This window comes from Danio rerio, chromosome 2 (assembly GCF_049306965.1).
Source record: "Danio rerio strain Tuebingen ecotype United States chromosome 2, GRCz12tu, whole genome shotgun sequence".
Classification (NCBI taxonomy): domain Eukaryota; kingdom Metazoa; phylum Chordata; class Actinopteri; order Cypriniformes; family Danionidae; genus Danio; species Danio rerio.
Window position 1 is genome coordinate 4,662,501 of NC_133177.1, and position 17,948 is coordinate 4,680,448.

The following is a 17,948-nucleotide window of genomic DNA, read 5'->3' on the forward strand; positions in this document are numbered from 1 at the left end:
TCATTTCAATTTTCACGATACATAACGTAATTAACGTAACTAGTAAGTTTTGTCTTCTTGGCAGATATGGATTTCTTTTTGTTATCAACATCCGGTTAAAGTCAACAGCACCTTTAGAAATACGTTTTCTGAGATAAATGGTGACGTGTTCAATACTTATTTCCCCCACTGTATCAAACTATCTATTTGTGCTTAATTGCAGCAGTTTCTTTACATTCACTTCTCTAAAAAAGATGTTACCACTTCAGCAAAATCTGTATCCCAAAAACTCATCCCCTTCCCAAATGCTCTCTCAGATGACAGATTTCCATTTTCTGTTCTTTCTTGATGTATGTACATTTCCTGTGTCTTCCAGCCCCGTGATCCAACAGATGACTGGTCAGAGCATATCAGTTCATCCGGAAAAAAATACTATTATAATTGCAGAACAGAGGTCTCTCAGTGGGAGAAACCTAAAGAATGGCTGGAGAGGTGAGTTGCTTCAGATTTTCTCTTAAGTGCCTGTCCTCCTCCTCAACATCACCTGACACCACACTGTTCATCTGAACAGAGAGCAGAGGCAGAGAGAAGGTGCCAAGACGATGGTTAACAGCTTTCCCAAAGACAGAGATTATAGACAAGAAGCGATGCAGGCCAGTGCCACAAGTGCCCTCAGTAGTTCAAGTAAGTGTTTGAAATGCATTGCTTTGGTTTCTTTGATGATTGAGATTTGTTGGGCGGGTTATTTTGTTTGGTGCGTTCCAGACTTCGCCTCTTTATGATTTTCTTTTTCCATGATGGCTAAAGAAAGCACCCTGATTGGTTATTCAGCAACAAATCGGGGTGCGAAAACTAAAAACTGAAGTGACGTAACCAAGTAAACAATTTGAGTCAAGAAGGAACACAAAGAAGCCGGCTGTAATTTCGCTAAATTTATATATATATATATATATATATATATATATATATATATATATATATATATGTATGTATGTATGTATGTATGTATGTGTATGTGTATGTATATATATATATATATATATATATATATATATATATATATATATATATATATATATATATATATATATATATATATGTATATATATATATATGTATATATATATATATGTATATATATATATATATATATGTATATATATATATATATATGTATATATATATATATATATATATATATATATATAAATATGTATATATATATATATATATGTATATATATGTATATATATATATATATATATGTATATATATATATATATATATATATATATATATATATACATACATATACATATATATATATATAATATGTGTGTAAAAAAAAATATATATATATGTTTGTGTGTATGTGTGTGTAAAATTAAAAAATAAATAAATAATAAATATATATATATATATATATATATATATATATATATATATATATATATATATATATATATATATATATATATATATATATATATATATATATATACATACAGTTGAAGTCAGAATTATTAGCCCCCTTCTATTTTTTTTCTTCTTTTTTAAATAATTTCCAAATGGTGTTCAACAGAGCAAGGACATTTTTACAGTATGTCTGATAATATTTTTTCTTCTGGAGAAAGTCTTATTTATTTTATTTTGGCTAGAATAAAAGCAGTTTTGAATTTTTTTTGAACCATTTTAGGGACAAAATTATTAGCCTCTTTAAGCTATATTTTTTCTTGATAGTCTACAAAACAAACCACTGTTATACAATAACTTGCCTAATTCCCCTAACCTGCCTAGTTAACTTAATTAACCTAGTTAAGCCTTTAAATGTCACTTTAAGCTGTATAGAAGTGTCTTAAAAATATAATTTAAAATATTATTTACAGTCATCACGGCAAAGATAAAATAAATTAGTTGTTAGAAATGAGTTATTAAAACTATTATGTTTAGAAATGTGTTGAAAAAATCTTCTCCCTTAAACAGAAATTGGGGAAAAAATAAACAAGCGGTCTAATAATTTAACGGGGCTAATAATTCTGACTTCAACTGTATATATATATATATATATATATATATATATATATATATATATATATATATATATATATATTAGGCCTGTCAAATGATTTAAAAAATTTACGTGATTAATCACACTTTTTTGTAATTAATAATGATTAATCACGAAATGCCGTATTTATTACTGAAGTAAAAACACAGGCATGTAAGTGCCATTTAAATTTCAAAACAATCCATGCCAATAACAAACAAAAATGCTTTCCATGTTGGATTCTAAGTGTACTACAAACACACACACACACACACACACACACACACACACAGAGATAGAGACAACGCGCGCAGTGCCGGTGAGCGAGAGGGATCCCTTCTGATTCATCAAACACGCACGATCGCGTTCATCAAATTTGCTTAAACTAAGCATTATAAAGTATGGCTGTATTTAACAAGCAAAGATTCTGACAGAGGAACGTGAAGCAGACGCTTTACAAAAGGGGGGAAGTACGTCAAACTTTATGAAACATTTGAGGGACGCAGCTTAAGGGCAGAGAAATGTTTTTGACAGCTTGCGAATTCATCTGGCACTTTCATTCACATGGACACCAATACTCAGCTTTGATGATTAAGATAATACTGATCAAGAGTCGACCATGTAAACAGCGATTTTTGATTATCTTAAATGACCACGCGAGTCCCGAAATGTGAAGGTTTTTCTTTCCATTCGCCATGCGTTATCAAATTCCATTAAAATATCCTGAATGAAAATCTGCTGATTGAGAGTGAACTGCTGAACTGCCGTTAAAGTCTAAATATTAAAAATGAAACACCCGAAATTGCATGAAACTCTGGTGGAAACGGCATATTTCTTTGCACGTTTAACACGCGCAGGGCCAGAGCAAGCTAAATTGGCGCTCTAGGCAAACATCAATCATGCCGTTTTATTCATATGAAAGGCTGAGGACCGTGAGGGAGGGGGTGGGTGTAGCGGATGTATGTGAGGACTGGGTGGTTCGCTTGCTAGATCATGTCTATGGACGCGCTTGCCCTGAACACACGTCGGCTACAACAGGGAAAAAAAAAAAACAACTGCAGCTGCGTTATTTGAGTTTTTTTTTTTTTTTACGCAATAAATATTTCAAATTAATCACGTGCGTTAACGCGCTAATTTTGACAGCCCTAATATATATATATATATATATATATATATATATATATATATATATATATATATATATATATATATATATATATATAAATATATAGTGAATTCCTCTGTGATAAGGGAAAATTACTGTGATAATGGTACTAAACTCTGCTATGTTTACTGTATGCTGTTGCTTGATATGCATTTGTCAGTAAAGCCGGCTTCGTAATTATTTGTAAATCTTCCAGGGTTCCCGCGGGTCCTTAAAGTCTTAATTTCTTAAATTTAAATCCGGGATATTAAGGTCTTAAATTGTCTTAAATTTACCGTAAAGTAGCTGTAGGTATTACATTTTCAGCCGGTGTGCTTAATGACGATAGGGAAGCACAGTGGTCCACCTTAAAACTTCTAATAGTTAATTTATTTAGTATGTGTTAAACAAGAGAGAAATAACCGCCTCTGTGATTTATTAGCTTATTACGGTAGGTCGGCTACAGACGCTTACACCAGTCTGCACCTACATGCTGTCATTACGTGGTTGTCGAGGTGAAGTTCAAAATGCAAATATGGGAAAATGTTAATTTAACCACGCGGCAATGTGTAAATTCTTCAAAAGGGCCTTTTCGTTAGGAACCATGGGGCTCAAAGCTGTCGAGTCGCACATTAAGGCAGGAAAGCACCAGCGATATGTTGCAGCAGCTATTCATAGCAAAAAGTTCAAAGTTCCTGAAAGCAAAGAAGGTCAAGGTGCTCCAGGATTGGCCAGACTAGTCACCAGATATGAACATTATTAAGCATGCCTGGGGTAAGAGAGGCATTGAAGATGAATCAAAAGAATCTTGATGAACTCTGGGAGTCCTGCAGGAACGCTTTCTTTGCCCTTCCAGATGACTTTAATTAATACAATATTTGAGTCATTGCAGAGATGTATGGATGCAGTCCTCCAAGCTCATGGGAATCCTACACAATATTCATTCTGTTTCCACTGCAGCAGGACTTTATATTCTATACTGGACATTATTTCTGTTACGTGACAAGACTTTTGTCTAAGCAAAGTCAGACCTTATTGTCCTAATGAAATAATTAAAAATCAAGGCATGATCATATTTTATTTTGGTAAATAAGCGTAATCTAGAGGCCGTTGCCTTTCTTATATGCCACTTCTGATACCAAATGATCAACTAGAAGTCACATTTTTATTTGCTTTTCCTAAAACTTGGATAGGCGACAAGACTTTAGTCAGGTAGGGTATAATGACGCTTTTACTCCAAACTAATTTCTTAACTTCAGTGTTATTAATTTAATAAGTTCATTATGCTGTTGGATTAATTAGTTCTAAACACATCCCTCTCTATTCCCACAGAATCCTCTTTAGCAGAGAAGCCATTGTCAAACTCTGGTTATTCTCAGCCTTCGTCCATCGTTCCCTCCAGCACATCCAGCTCCTCGTCCTCGTCCTCCTCCACAGTGCCTGTGTCTTCAGCCTCCACCCTCCTGCAGGATCCGGCACTCCTCCGACAGCTGCTGCCAGCGCTGCAGGCCACCCTGCAGATGAACCACGGCAATGTAGACATGGGCAAAATTAATGAAGGTAACTGCTAAGTGTTGCATAGTTTTTTCACTTGTGTAGAGAGAGTTCACTTATATGAATTCACTTGATTATTTTTATTTTGACTTATGGTTGCATTTGTTTAGGCCATTTGTATGCAAAATTGCTCTTGGAGAGCCGGCGTTCCCCATATTTTAATTCTAATCACAGTTAAACACACCTGAACCAGCTAATCATGCTCTTTATAGGTGTACTAGAAGCTTCCAGGGTGGTGTGTTGGAGGACGTTGGAGCTAGTTTAGCAGGACACCGGCCTTCCACCCCTGGTTTAGGCCCAATCCCACTTACAGCTCTTAGCACTTCCACTTACCACCCAGTCATCAGTTTATACATCATGTGTAGGGTAGGAGTGTGCCAATTCTTTTTTGCTTTAGAGCCATATAACCCTTCAATCTTAGATTGTTCTGCAGCACACTACAAACGAAGTGATATGAGAGTTTTCTCTACATATACTGTTGTGTTGAGCGATATATACAACATTTTCAGATCGCATTAACGTCCCTCTGTGATATCATGGATACATAATACTATCGCATGGAGGCTCTGCACTTTTACTTATTTGCTCATTAAATAAATAAAAAAAATTAACAAGCTCAACTGATTGTTTTACACTTATTTAATAATCTACTTCATTTTCCTTATGCTTTATCATGGAAAGTAACTCAAATCAATGCACATCACTACGCTCTTCCAGCTAAATAGGCGCTGTTTTTCTTGATTCTTCTTATTTATTAACATTTTGTTTAATATTAGTCCCCAACATATAATTTTCTTGACTGTGATACTAAGTTGTTGTTTTTTGTTAGATTAGTTTTAGTTTTGGCTTTGATACTGAATTCAAATTCAAATTTCAAATTCAGATTTTGTCAAATTATATGCTCCATACTTCAGCCATTTTGTGCTGAGCACTGTATATTCTTATCCATAGATGTATACACTAGATATCGCATAGGGACCCTGAGCATGCGTTAATAGCGCCGCCACATTGGTACAGTGCTCCCAGGACAAATGTCATTCAACCGCACTAGTCAAGACAGTGTTATTGCGTGAAGATGCGGGACTTTAGCGCTGTCTACGGGTGTAGTAACGAGCAAACAAAGAAAACAAAGCACAAAGGCAGAACATTTCATAGGTAATATTATGTTTTTTTCTGTTTTTGTATGTTCTGAACTTTTGTGCTCTAAAAGGTAACGTTATTGATGATAACAGTCACTTACTGCATTCACCATACGGCAAAGCAGCTCCAACTCGCACTAAACACTCGGCTTATGCTAGTTTTGTTGAATAAAATCAGCAAACAATGCAAAAGAAATATGACAACGAGATGCTGCGCTGCCAGAAACTTGTATTATTGTCGGCTTACGTTAGTGAAAGAGTCGTTCGGGGCATTCATTCACAAACTAATCGCTCCCTCCGTCAGTATGAGAAGTGAAAGCAGGAGAGGAGCTGTGTTTCAGGACACGGATTATATTAAATTTAACAGGGAGGGTGAATAGTACATTTCTGTACACACAAACACAAGCTTTTTGTCAGGAATGGCCGTGCGGTCACTGATCCATCAATGTAGAAAAGTGATGTAAAATTATAATTTTCGTAATTGGAAAAAAAAATGACATACTAACATCCAGGAAAACTCCCGATCATAGATATATGTGTATATGTGTATATCTATGGCTTTGGATGGCCACAGTCCTCCACTGTACCTTGGTTCCGCATTCATTTCAAAGGAGCGCTACCCTGTAGCAAGATGGCGAGCTATTGACGCATTCCGTCCAATAGACAACAATAGGCCAGGCGACATCTAGTGTATATATCTATGATTCTTATCTTGTATATCTAAACTGCTAAAAATGTTGAGCTTCAATCTGGGGCTTCAAATATGACAGAACAGAATTGTAAGTTTCAGACATTGACAATTGTTATTTTAGTAAAACTGAATATTAAGTGTTATTAAAAACTGTTTTGAATTACGATTTCTTAACTTGAATATTGAACATCTGGTTTTTAAGGGCGTACTCACACTATGCTATCCGAACCGTGCCCAGGCCTGTTTCCCGCGTCATTTGAGACGTCTAAGTGCTCTGAATCGGGCTCAGGCACGGTTCACTTGGCTGGCCCAGGCCCGGCTAGAAGAGGTGTGCCTGTGCACGGTTTACTTGGGCTTTGGCGCGGTACGAGTGCAAAACGCGCCTGAGCCCGAAACTAAAAGCGAGACCTGACTTTTAAGGGACTGTTTAATATGGATTCATTATTCATTCTTACTGTTCAATGAATGCAAACTGTCGTAGTTTATTGAAGACGCAAACACTTCACTGGGACTTCAACGAGGACTTTATGATTGTTTATGAGCGTCAAAAGTAGCTGATCTGTTTGGCGAAATATCTGACTGCGTGTCACCGCATCCCAAACAACTTAAACGATACAACTGAAGAAATCTCTACTGTGCTGAGCGAGATCGCTACTGACCAGCGCATCATCGATGACGTAAGCGTGCCCAGGCTCGAATGTAATGTGAGTGGGGGCCATCGGGGGAGACGTGAGAGGGGACAAGCGTGCTTTGGGCCGGTTCGAGGCAACTGTACATAGTGGGATTACGCTCTCATAAGGCAGATTTTTATAGATGTATTTTTAAACTAATTTTCAGTTGTTCAATATTGAAAATAAGACATTCAAAACTATTTTAACATCATATAATATTTAGTTTTATTAAAATGTAATTGTCAGTTTAAATGAAGAAAAAATTTAAGAATGTTGAGCTTTAATATGGAGCTTCAAATATGACAAAACGGTCTGATTTTGAATTGTTAATTTTTCATTATTGACAATTGTAATTTACCAAAACTAAATATTATATGCCAATAAATATTGTTTTGAATTTCTTAAATATTGGACATCTGACATTAAAGACAGCCGACTTTTTTATAAGGAAAGTTTTATAGATGTATTTTCAAACTTACTTATTTCAGATGCTCAATATTCAAAAAAAAAAAAGACAAATTCAAACAAATTTTATTTCCATATAATATTCAGTTTTAATAAAATGCAGTTGCCAATTTAAATTAACACAATTCAAATTCAGATTGTTTTGTCAGATTTGAAGCTCCATACTTCAGCCATTTTTCAACCTTGACATGTACTATTTACTTTCCACGTTGTGAAATTATAGTTAGCCAAAAGTACTTGATGTTCACAGATAAAATGCTTTCAATGTGTAGGACTGCTTTGACTGTTTGTGTGTGTGTGTTTGTGGTTTTTTTTCTGTCTTTGTCTTCCTTCAAGTCCTCACAGCTGCTGTCACACAAGCTTCCTTACAGTCTATGCTTCATAAGCTTTTTACTGCTGGACCGTCCGCTTTCAACATCACTACTCTGCTTTCCCAAGCTGCTCAGCTTTCCACACAAGGTACGGCCAAAAGTCATCCTTCACATCTCCACTAACTGATGATGTGCTTTAGTGCAACTAATATGCATTTTGAAAAGGAACCATGTGAACATATTTAGAGTTGTGAGCCTTACTTTACTCCCAATTTGATTCAGTCTGATTCTGTTGATTCACAAACTGAATTCACTCAAGTTATAAAACTTACTGTCATGATGCATCTTTTCTTCCATCTTTTTGTTATTAACATTACTATGCTAAAATATTACCACAATATTGTTCATTTTTAAAAATTTTTAGCAACAAAAAGACAAAATATTTTTTTTAAAAGAGAACAAAATAATCACTTTATGCATTAATTTTCTTTCATTAACGTTAATAACAACATGTTTATTTTATTAAGACCTAATGCTTTAAAAAAAATGCATCAGATTTCTTCCTTCTAACCTTCGCTTAAGGGAAATTTCACCCAAAAATGAAATTGTCATCATTAACTCCCTATTCACTTCCAAACCTTTGAGTTTATTTTTTGTTGAACACAAAAGAAGATATTTTGAAGAATGAAAACCTGTAATCATTGACTTCCATAGTATTTTCTTTCCCTATTATGGAAGTGGATAATTACGTTTTCAGCTTTCTTCAAAATATCTTCTTTTGTATTCAACAGAATAAAAAACTTACTAACAAACTAAAAACCAAAGGTTTGGAAACACTTGAGGGTGAGTTAATGTTTAAATATCATAATTTAAAGGGATAGTTCACTCCAAAAATTGAATTTACCCGCCTTTAATTGGTTATAAACCTGTAACTATTGACTGGAAAAACATATATCTGACAGAAGTCTTACCGCCTATCCAAGTTATAGGAACAACAAATAATAACTTGACTTCTAGTTGATCATTTGGTTACAGATTTGGCTTATATGAAAGGCAAAGACCTCAAGATTACGCTTATTTACCAAAATAAAATATGATCATGCCTTGATTTTTAATTATTTCATTAGAACAGACAGGTCTGACTTTGTTTACATTAAAGTTTTGTCACGTAACAGAAATAATGTCCAGTATAGAATATAAAGTCATGCTGCAGTGGAAAAAGAATGAATATTGTGTAGGATTTCCATGTGCTTGGTAGACTGCATCCATACATCTCTGAAATTACTTGAATAACTTATTATTAAAGTCATCTGGAATGGCAAAGAAAGCGTTCTTGCTGTACTCCCAGAGCTCATCAAGACTCTTTGGATTCATCTTCAATGCCTCCTTCTTCATTTTACCCCAGACATGCTCAATGTTCATGTCTGGTGACTGGGCTGGCCAATCCTGGACCACCTTGACCTTCTTTGCTTTCAGGAACTTTGATGTGGAGGCTGAAGTATAATGAGCGCTATCCTGCTGGAGAATTTGTCTGTTGATGTTGCCATCCACTCTGCAGATCTCTTGTACGCCCCCATACTAAATGTAACCCCAAACCATGATTTTTCACCCACCAAACTTGACTGATCTCTTTGAGAATCTTTGATCCATGTGGGTTCTAGTAGGTCTTCTACAGTGTTTGTGAGGATTGGGATGCAGCTCAACAGATGATACATCAGTAAAATTGACCTTCTGCGACTTTTCAAAATGATCAATTAGAAGTCAAGTTATTAAATGTTGCTCTTACAACTGGGATCGACGACAAGACTTTTGTCAGGTAGTGCACTGTTTAAGAGGATGGTCACAGGTTTTTTATCTTTCTTCAAATTTTTTGTGTTCCACAGAAGAAAGAAATTGAAAGCGGTTTGGTTCAAGTGAAGGGAAAGTAAATAATGATAGAGTTTTCATTTTTGGGTGAACTTTCCTTTTAAGACAACAGATTATGTTTATGCTCGAGAGTGGTGTCTTTGTGTGCACGCTTGTCAGGTGTGTGTTTGCGCAAATAACAATCTTTCTGGTAGCTTGTTCTGTTTGATAAGTCATCAGATGCAACATCAAATGCTAATTTTCTTAAGATGTCTAAGCTTTTCCTATACTGTGTATGTCTTTTAGAGGGAAAAGAAGTTACATCTGAATGGAGATGTGCTGACCGACCGGCCACAAATACAAATAGGACTTTTTTTTTTTGCTCTAAACATTCAGTTGTCATCAAGTCATTTCATTGTTTTGATTTTAATTCAGACGCTGTACACATGACGGAATATTTTGAAAACCATAGTTTTTTTTAACGCAGTTTAAACATTCGTCCACACAAAAATGCCATATTAGGACACTAAAACCCAGTGGCAGTTCTAGTTTAAGGCCCAATCCCAATTCTTTTTTTAGTACCCGTACCCCTTCCCCTTGGCCCTTATAACCAAGGGTTAAGGGGAAGGGCTTTAAAATTTACCCCTAAGAATTGGGACTGCACTACAGCACCTGCACACATCATCATATGTCCTCGCGATCTCCTGCTTCATGTGAGATCAGACGATCGCGACTTCTGTAGTTATTCCAGTTGTGTTATTTGTTGGTATTTGTCTTCAGGAAATCACTGAAGGCATATAGTATGTTATCATAACGATAACGTGGCAATAAGATCGTAACTGTACTGTATATTTACACAGTGGCCATATTCATCAATGCAAACACACCAAACACAACATTAACATTATAGCAGACACTGTAAAAAGCCCATTCCCAGCCACAAGACATTACTGACAGGGTATTCGAGTGTCAGAACTGCTGGGACTGCTGTTCAGGAGTTATTAATAGGGATTATAGATTGTGAAGTTTAGCCTTTTTTTTGCGTTTAAAAAAAAAAAAAGCATGACGGTAAAACACGAACGCGGTTATGAATATATTAAAACATGTTTGTTTGTCATAAAAATTCATAATAATGACAAAACATACTAATTTGTGGATCTCCTTACTTCCGGGTTCAGCAATACTGCCGTTGTGGCAGGTGCATTCTGGGAAATTTTCTTACCCCTTGGTTTCAAGTGTGGTCCCAAAAAATCTTAATTTGAAGGGCTATTCACCCCTTCCCCCTAGCCCTACACCATTAAGCTAAAGAGAATTTGGACACCCCTACCCCTTGGCGTGCACACGCAAAACGAGGAGTAGGGGTAAGGAGAAGGGCTAAGGGGTAGAATTGGGATTGGGCTAAAATGGCACCCTGGGTGAACCACCCCATACGGATGCTCTACCAGTCGCAACCCAGTACTGGCCGATATATCGCCCAATATTATTATTGATATACAATTATTATTCTAAATAAATAACAGAAATCAATCCTAAATGTTACTGGAAAACAATGTAAAGAGACACAACTGGAGTGATATGCAAAGATCACTCTAGAAATCTTTTGCATGAATATTAATGGCAATTCTATAGATCAGTGGTTCTCAAATATTTTTCATCAAGTACCACCTCAGAAAAAAATTGTCTCTCCAAGTACCACCAAAATGAGCAGTATTGAAATACAGTAGCGTAGTAGGCCCAGTAAAGCAGCTACAACTCTGCACAGTTAAAAAATGTGGCAGATTACCTCAGAAATATAAGTTATATGTCATATATGGCATACTATATACATCATTTTTGATAAATTTTGAAATATATGTAGCATGTACATGCCATATTTAATTCCTCCGCGTACCACTAAAAGGAAGCCCGCGTACCACTAGTGGTACACGTACCACAGTTTGAGAACCACTGCTATAGATGTTTTATGTAAAATGATTGTCGCATAGTTTGTGGTCAAATCTTATTGCTGGTCGATCGGTGCATCTTTACAATTTGTATTACAAAAAAATACAGTGTTTATTTTTTTATACACCTCCAAACCTAGGTCACGGACATGCTAAACTCTTCTAGATGAAGTCTCTTAACTTTATTTTACACTTGACAATTTAGACTTCAGATTGTTCTTCATTTAGTTAAAAGTGTGCTGTGTTTAGAGTTAATTTTGTACATTTGTGGTAAATTACAGCCATCCAAACCTGGCGTGTTCACACAAGACTTTTTTGTACTTGATCTTCTCACACCAGAGTTCTGTATGTTGTATTGTTGTTATTTAAACGTGTGATTATGTGTACGATTATTTTCTAACCGTGTGTTTGTGCTGACCAGCTCAACAGTCCGGTCAGTCACCCATGTCATTAGCATCAGACGCCTCTTCACCGAGGTCATACGTGTCTCCTAGAGTCAGCACACCTCAGACCAATGCCGTCTCTAAACCCCTGCTCAGCTCCGCATCGCTCTCTTCACAACCAAAGGTCAGTAGCAGAGGTCAATGGGTCATTTTCAAAGATATTAAAGTGGTCTCAGAAGTTAAAGTCACTTAAAGGTCCCATGAAGTGCTTGAAATGTGCAGTTTTTGTTTGATGCTTGATGTAATCTCTATTTTGACGATCCATGTGCAAAGTACAAACGTATTAAGGGCGTGTTAGAAAGCAAATTTGCTATTTTAAGGACGGAAAAATCCGCTTTGCGCAGTGGCGCATGATCTAATACGGTTGAGCTTATTCTCTTAATGAGTTATAGGTGTTTTGAGAATAAACCAATCAGAGTCTCATCTCCCATTCCCTTTAAGAGTTGTGTCGCGCTAAAGCGCATTTGCTATTTACATGACGGACTTAAGTGGAAAAACTGAGCGTTTCACTAGCAAGAAAGCAGTTAAAAAGAGCATCTGCAGCGCAAGAATGAGAGTTGAGCCTCCTTATTATCTACTTTCACTTTCACTTTCGTGGATAGGGAAATCTTGCACGCCTTGGGCGCACATATGAGCGCAAATGCATCTGCTATTTAAAAGGTGTGGCTCAAAACGACTCCTACGCCAAGCTTTAACTAGCAAACAACAATTGCATCGCGGCTTGCGCTACGTTGCGCCGGGTGTATGATAGGGCCCATATTGTAGCCCCTTTCCTTTAAAAAAAAAAAAAAAAAAAAAAGCCAATAACGTTTAGTTGGTATCACAGCTCTGCCTGTTGATGGTTGAGCTCAAGCACACCAAATAAAAAAAATAGAACGGGGTGGGGCAGGTCATACTAGAGAGCATCTGATCTGAATCTGAATCGGTCCAGATTTGATGAAAAACTGAAGTACGTCGTGACGTGAAAAAAAAAAAGGTTAATCCCTTTTGGCAGAAAAGACAAACTTAAAGTTTTAGATGTTTATGTCAGTTTTATATCTTCTAAACGCCAATTTTGTAGCACACTTAACATCTAAAAAAACATTATTTTGATTTATATAATGTGTTGCAACGTATATATTTATTATGTATTTATCATATGTTTGGGAAAATGTTTTATATTTAGATATAAAATATATATGTATATCATACTAAATAAATAAATATAATTATTAATAAATAAAAATATATTATTAAGTAAAACATTATTTATTTATATATATATTTTTAATTAATTGCAATTTAATTCAATTTCAGGTCAGTGCATCAATTCAGAGACAAGGATCGACATCCCAGCAGTCCGTAAATTCAGACAAAATGGAATTCAGCGATCCCCGTCTTCACAGGCAAATGTACGTATCTCTCAGTAGAAACATTACTTTTTTGGCCATGTGGAAGCAACAGAAGTGCAACTAAAGGATTATTGATATATATTAATTTACTAAAATAAAAATCTGTTTGCATACAGTTAAGGGGCTGAATTATTAGTGCAATATTTATTCTTTTAAAAATATTTTTCAAGTGATATTTAATAGTTTCATAGTGTTTTCTATAATATTTTTTTCTTCTGGAGAATCTTATTTGTTTTATTTTGACTAGAATAAAAGCAGTTTTTATTTTTTTTAAACCAGTTTAATGATAGTGTATATTGCAGAGTCTGTGTTTTCTCCATTTATTCTTTATTTAGATCCCCATTAGATCTTTATTAATATAGATTTATTTAGATACCAATAAAAACACAATTAACATAATGATATGTAAAGTTGAAGTCAAAATGATTTTCCCTCCTCTGATTTTTTTTCTCTTTTAAATATTTCCCAAATGATGTTTAACAGAGCAATAAATGTTTTACAGTATTTTCTATAATATTTTTTCTTCTGGAGAAAGTCTCATTTGTTTTATTTCGTTTAGAATAAAAGCAGTTTTACATTTTTTCTTTACTATTTTAAGGTCAAAATTATTAGCTTCCTCAAGCAATATTTTTAGATTGTCTACCGAACAAACCATCATTATACAATGTCTTGTCTAATTAACCTAGTTAAGCTTTTAAATGTCACTAACCTGAGTACTAGTGTCTCGAACCTTATTATGTGCTGTCATCATGGCAAATATGAAAAGAATTAGTTATTAGAAATTAGTTATTTAATCTCTTATGTTTAAAAATGTTAAGAATTTTTATCTCCGTTAAACAGAAATTGAGGAAAAAAAATGAAATAATTAAAATTGGACAATTCTGTCTTCAACTGTGTCTTGGTTGTTAGTTCTAGTTTGTGTTAATTAACAAAAGTTTGTGTTGTTTTGTTTTCTAGCAGTCAAGAAGGCTTGTCGGGCTCCAATGGCAGTGCGGGCATCAGTGTTCCCGCCCCCGTCAGCACCTCCCGATCCCAAAGCACTTTCACTCCTTCTCTAGCACTGCACTTTGATGAAAATCTCATTAAGCATGTTCAAGGCTGGCCTGCAGAACATGCGGAGAAGCAGGTGGCGGCTTGTTTCTGTCTCTTCAACTGTTGTCTCGCAATCTTTTATCAGACGTTATTTTACCAACTGTTGAAATGATCTCCTTTTTTTTCTCTCAACGTCAGGTGTCTCGGTTGCGTGAGGATATCCACAATATGGGAACCCTGTATATGTCGGAGATCTGCACCGAGCTCAAGAATCTTCGCTCTTTAGTGCGAGTGTGTGAAATCCAGGCCACACTGAGAGAGCAGAGGTTTGTTACCCTGATTTGCATTTAAAGGGCAGTTCACGTGAAAATTAACATTTACACACTTATTTTTTGATGATTTTTGTGGCTAAAATGACAGATTTTGTGGCAATTTCCTTAAAATTGCTTAAAATTTCCTTTATTTTGCTGTGAACTTTTTTGACCTCAAGAACCTTTTTAATTTATGAAAAGGAAACACAAGAGAAGTTTGAGTGTTTAGGTTATTGCACACAAAATCCAACATTTGTCTATAATTTTCACATGTTAAAAAAATAAATAAAAAATCGTATCGATACACTGCCTACGAAACCTTTGTCCGTCATAAAAAAACTTTCGGTTGATTTGTTTATATAAATATATTTTTATTATATTTATTTCTTTTTCTTTTTTTTTTTTTACATCGAAAAGACATTTTGAGAGGTGTTTTGACAAATCCGGGCTGTCATAAAAGGAAAAGGCAAAATCCCAAACGGTGTGAAAAATGAATATACGAAAAACAAATATACTAGAATACAAATGTTCCATGGCTTATTGTAAGCTGTTTTTTTTTACATGTTTGGTTTTTCTTTTGTCAAACAAAGAGAAGACGACAAAATCGTCTTCACTACTCAAAGACTCCATTTTGTATTGTTTTGCGAATTCTTTTGCCGTGGATTAATTAATACGCATCAGACTCTGTGCGCAAGATTTATGTGTGAAACGAATTATTCAGATTTGAATATGGAAAAAAAATGCATACAAAAATTACGGACTTCAGTGTGCGAATTATTTTGCCACCGATTAATTAATATGTATCAGACTCTGTGGTTTGTGTGTGACATGAATTTTTTGGATTTGAATACGGCAAAAAAAAAAAAACGCATATGAAAATTCCGAACTTCAGTTTGCGAATTATTTTGCCACAGATAAATGAATGCGCATCAGACTCTGTGGTTTGTGTTCGTGACGAATTTTTCGGATTTGAAAACGGGAAAAAAAAAACATGAAAATTCCGGACCTCAGTGTGCGAATTATTTTGCCACAAATTAATTAATACGTATCAAAATTTGTGGTTTGTGTGCGTGACAAATTTTTCGCGTTTGTTTACAGGAAAGAACAACACATACGAAAATTTCGGACTTCAGTGTGTTTTTCGTATATTCATTTCATTCATTCATTTAATTATATTAATTTTCCACGCCACTTTGGATTTTGCTTTCGCTTTACGACGGCCCGGATTTGTCATAACACCTCTTAAAATGTCTTTTCAGATGTAAAAATATATAAATAAATTATATTTATATAAACAAATCAAACTAATCTGATTCAAGTTTTTTTTTGTGTTTCGGAGGTAGTGTATCGATACAAATTTTCTAGAAAAAATCAGATACAGTCACAAAATCAGAGTTGACCTTTAATATATGCCCTGTAAATGTAGCGTAAATATCATTTAGTGATGCATTATGTATTCTTTTTCCCCCTTCCCATTGAACACAGGATCCTGTTTCTGAGACAGCAGATCAAAGAACTCGACAAGCTGAAGAATCAGAACTCGTTCATGGTTTGAGAGGCGGTCGTGGAGCTCACGGCAAGTCTCTCTCCGAACCAGTCCGCGTTCGGACCCCGGCTCTCAGCCCCCCGAGCTCTCAGATCCGCAGCCCCCCAACGGCAGGCTGCAATTCCAGCAACGGGAACCGAGAGGAAAAGGAAGCCCACAAAAAAAGGCCATTTAATTTCGCTCTCCTTCGATGTACATGGCTTCTCTATTCCTAAGATCCACAGGCAATTAAAGAGAGTTCTCGAACCAGTGATGGAAACATGCAGTGGATCTGCTGCTCCATATACTGCTTCTTTAAGGCCATGCCTGTGATTTTTCTGTCACACTGGAGGCTTAATATCCCCCCCCTTAACTCCAGTGGTTGACAGGAATTTGAATGAAGGGCTATCTGTGCACAAGGGACGCTTCCGGATGCGCTGGTATTTAATAAAGTGACCAAGTTAAAATAAACCCAATACACACCCATTCGATCGAGTTGGGCATTCCTTGGGAAATAGGAATGTAAAAGTGATCTTCCTTAATTGATGGTGGGTGCCGATGATTTCTCTCATTACTGACGTGGCACTTAAAAGCTTTCGCCGAAGCGGTAGACGCACATTTTGAGTTTTGCGACGCCCCCGATTAAAAGGGTTTCGTCACTTTCTGCCTTCGATGTTTCTCGTTCTTCGCAGTGCTGTTACACATCTAACTGAGATTACTTTTCATGCTGCACTCTTAGTTTTTGTACTAATGTCGTTTTTTTGATTCGTTCGTAACTGTTCACTTCTTACTCGGCATTGATTTCAGTCATTCCCGTCTTTGCGGAGCACAGGAGGAAGAAATAAGTGTTTAAATAAGTGCACTAAGCAGAGAGGACCACGAGGACAGTCCATGCCAGGGTATGCATTTTTTCTTTTTACATAAAAAATAAATCAACCAGTCTTTAAAACTGAACTGTAAGCATTTAGTCAACTTGTCAGTGTGTTTGGCGAGTATGTGGAGGAAATATAAAAAAATAAAAATAAAAAATGGCATATTTGGTGATTCCTCTTTGATGTTTGCAATGTCATTCTTAGGTTTTCGCTCCATTTTTTCTGTCATCACTGCCCTCTAATGCAGGGCTTTCGAACTTAGACCAATTTAAATGCTATAGACTGTAAATGAAGTTCACTTTCAGAATAGAGATGATGATGATGATGATGCTTTGTATATGGTTTCTAAAGGCTACATGAAATAAACAGTTACCACATTATGCTTTTTTTGTAGACGTTTGCTTGTTTAAATGTTAGGGTTACATGTAATCATGAATTAACAATCTCAAAACATGCATAAGTGTCCAATGCTCGCCCTCCTGTGGAATAAAGCGGAACTTGCTATTGGTATCTGATTTTTGCTGTTTTGTCTAATTGATATTTGTGCAGAAAATGAACATTCGCAGCAAAGTTAAAGTAAAATAA

The 17,948-nt window shown here is 35.6% G+C and overlaps 1 protein-coding gene across 9 annotated transcripts in view; it reads left to right on the plus strand.

Annotated features, from left to right (window-relative positions):
- Positions 1-17,745, plus strand: part of wacb (WW domain containing adaptor with coiled-coil b) — a 26,824-nt gene extending 9,079 nt beyond the window's left edge. For 2 of the 9 annotated variants that reach the window (XM_073916078.1, XM_073916094.1), the window contains exons 5-13: positions 356-471; positions 551-663; positions 4,503-4,730; positions 8,027-8,149; positions 12,211-12,356; positions 13,529-13,623; positions 14,581-14,749; positions 14,854-14,981; positions 16,452-17,745. In XM_073916078.1, the coding sequence (XP_073772179.1) occupies positions 356-471; positions 551-663; positions 4,503-4,730; positions 8,027-8,149; positions 12,211-12,356; positions 13,529-13,623; positions 14,581-14,749; positions 14,854-14,981; positions 16,452-16,521 (1,188 nt within the window). In that variant the 3' untranslated portion in view covers positions 16,522-17,745. 9 annotated transcript variants of the gene reach the window in all.
- Positions 17,746-17,948: the final 203 nt, after the last annotated feature.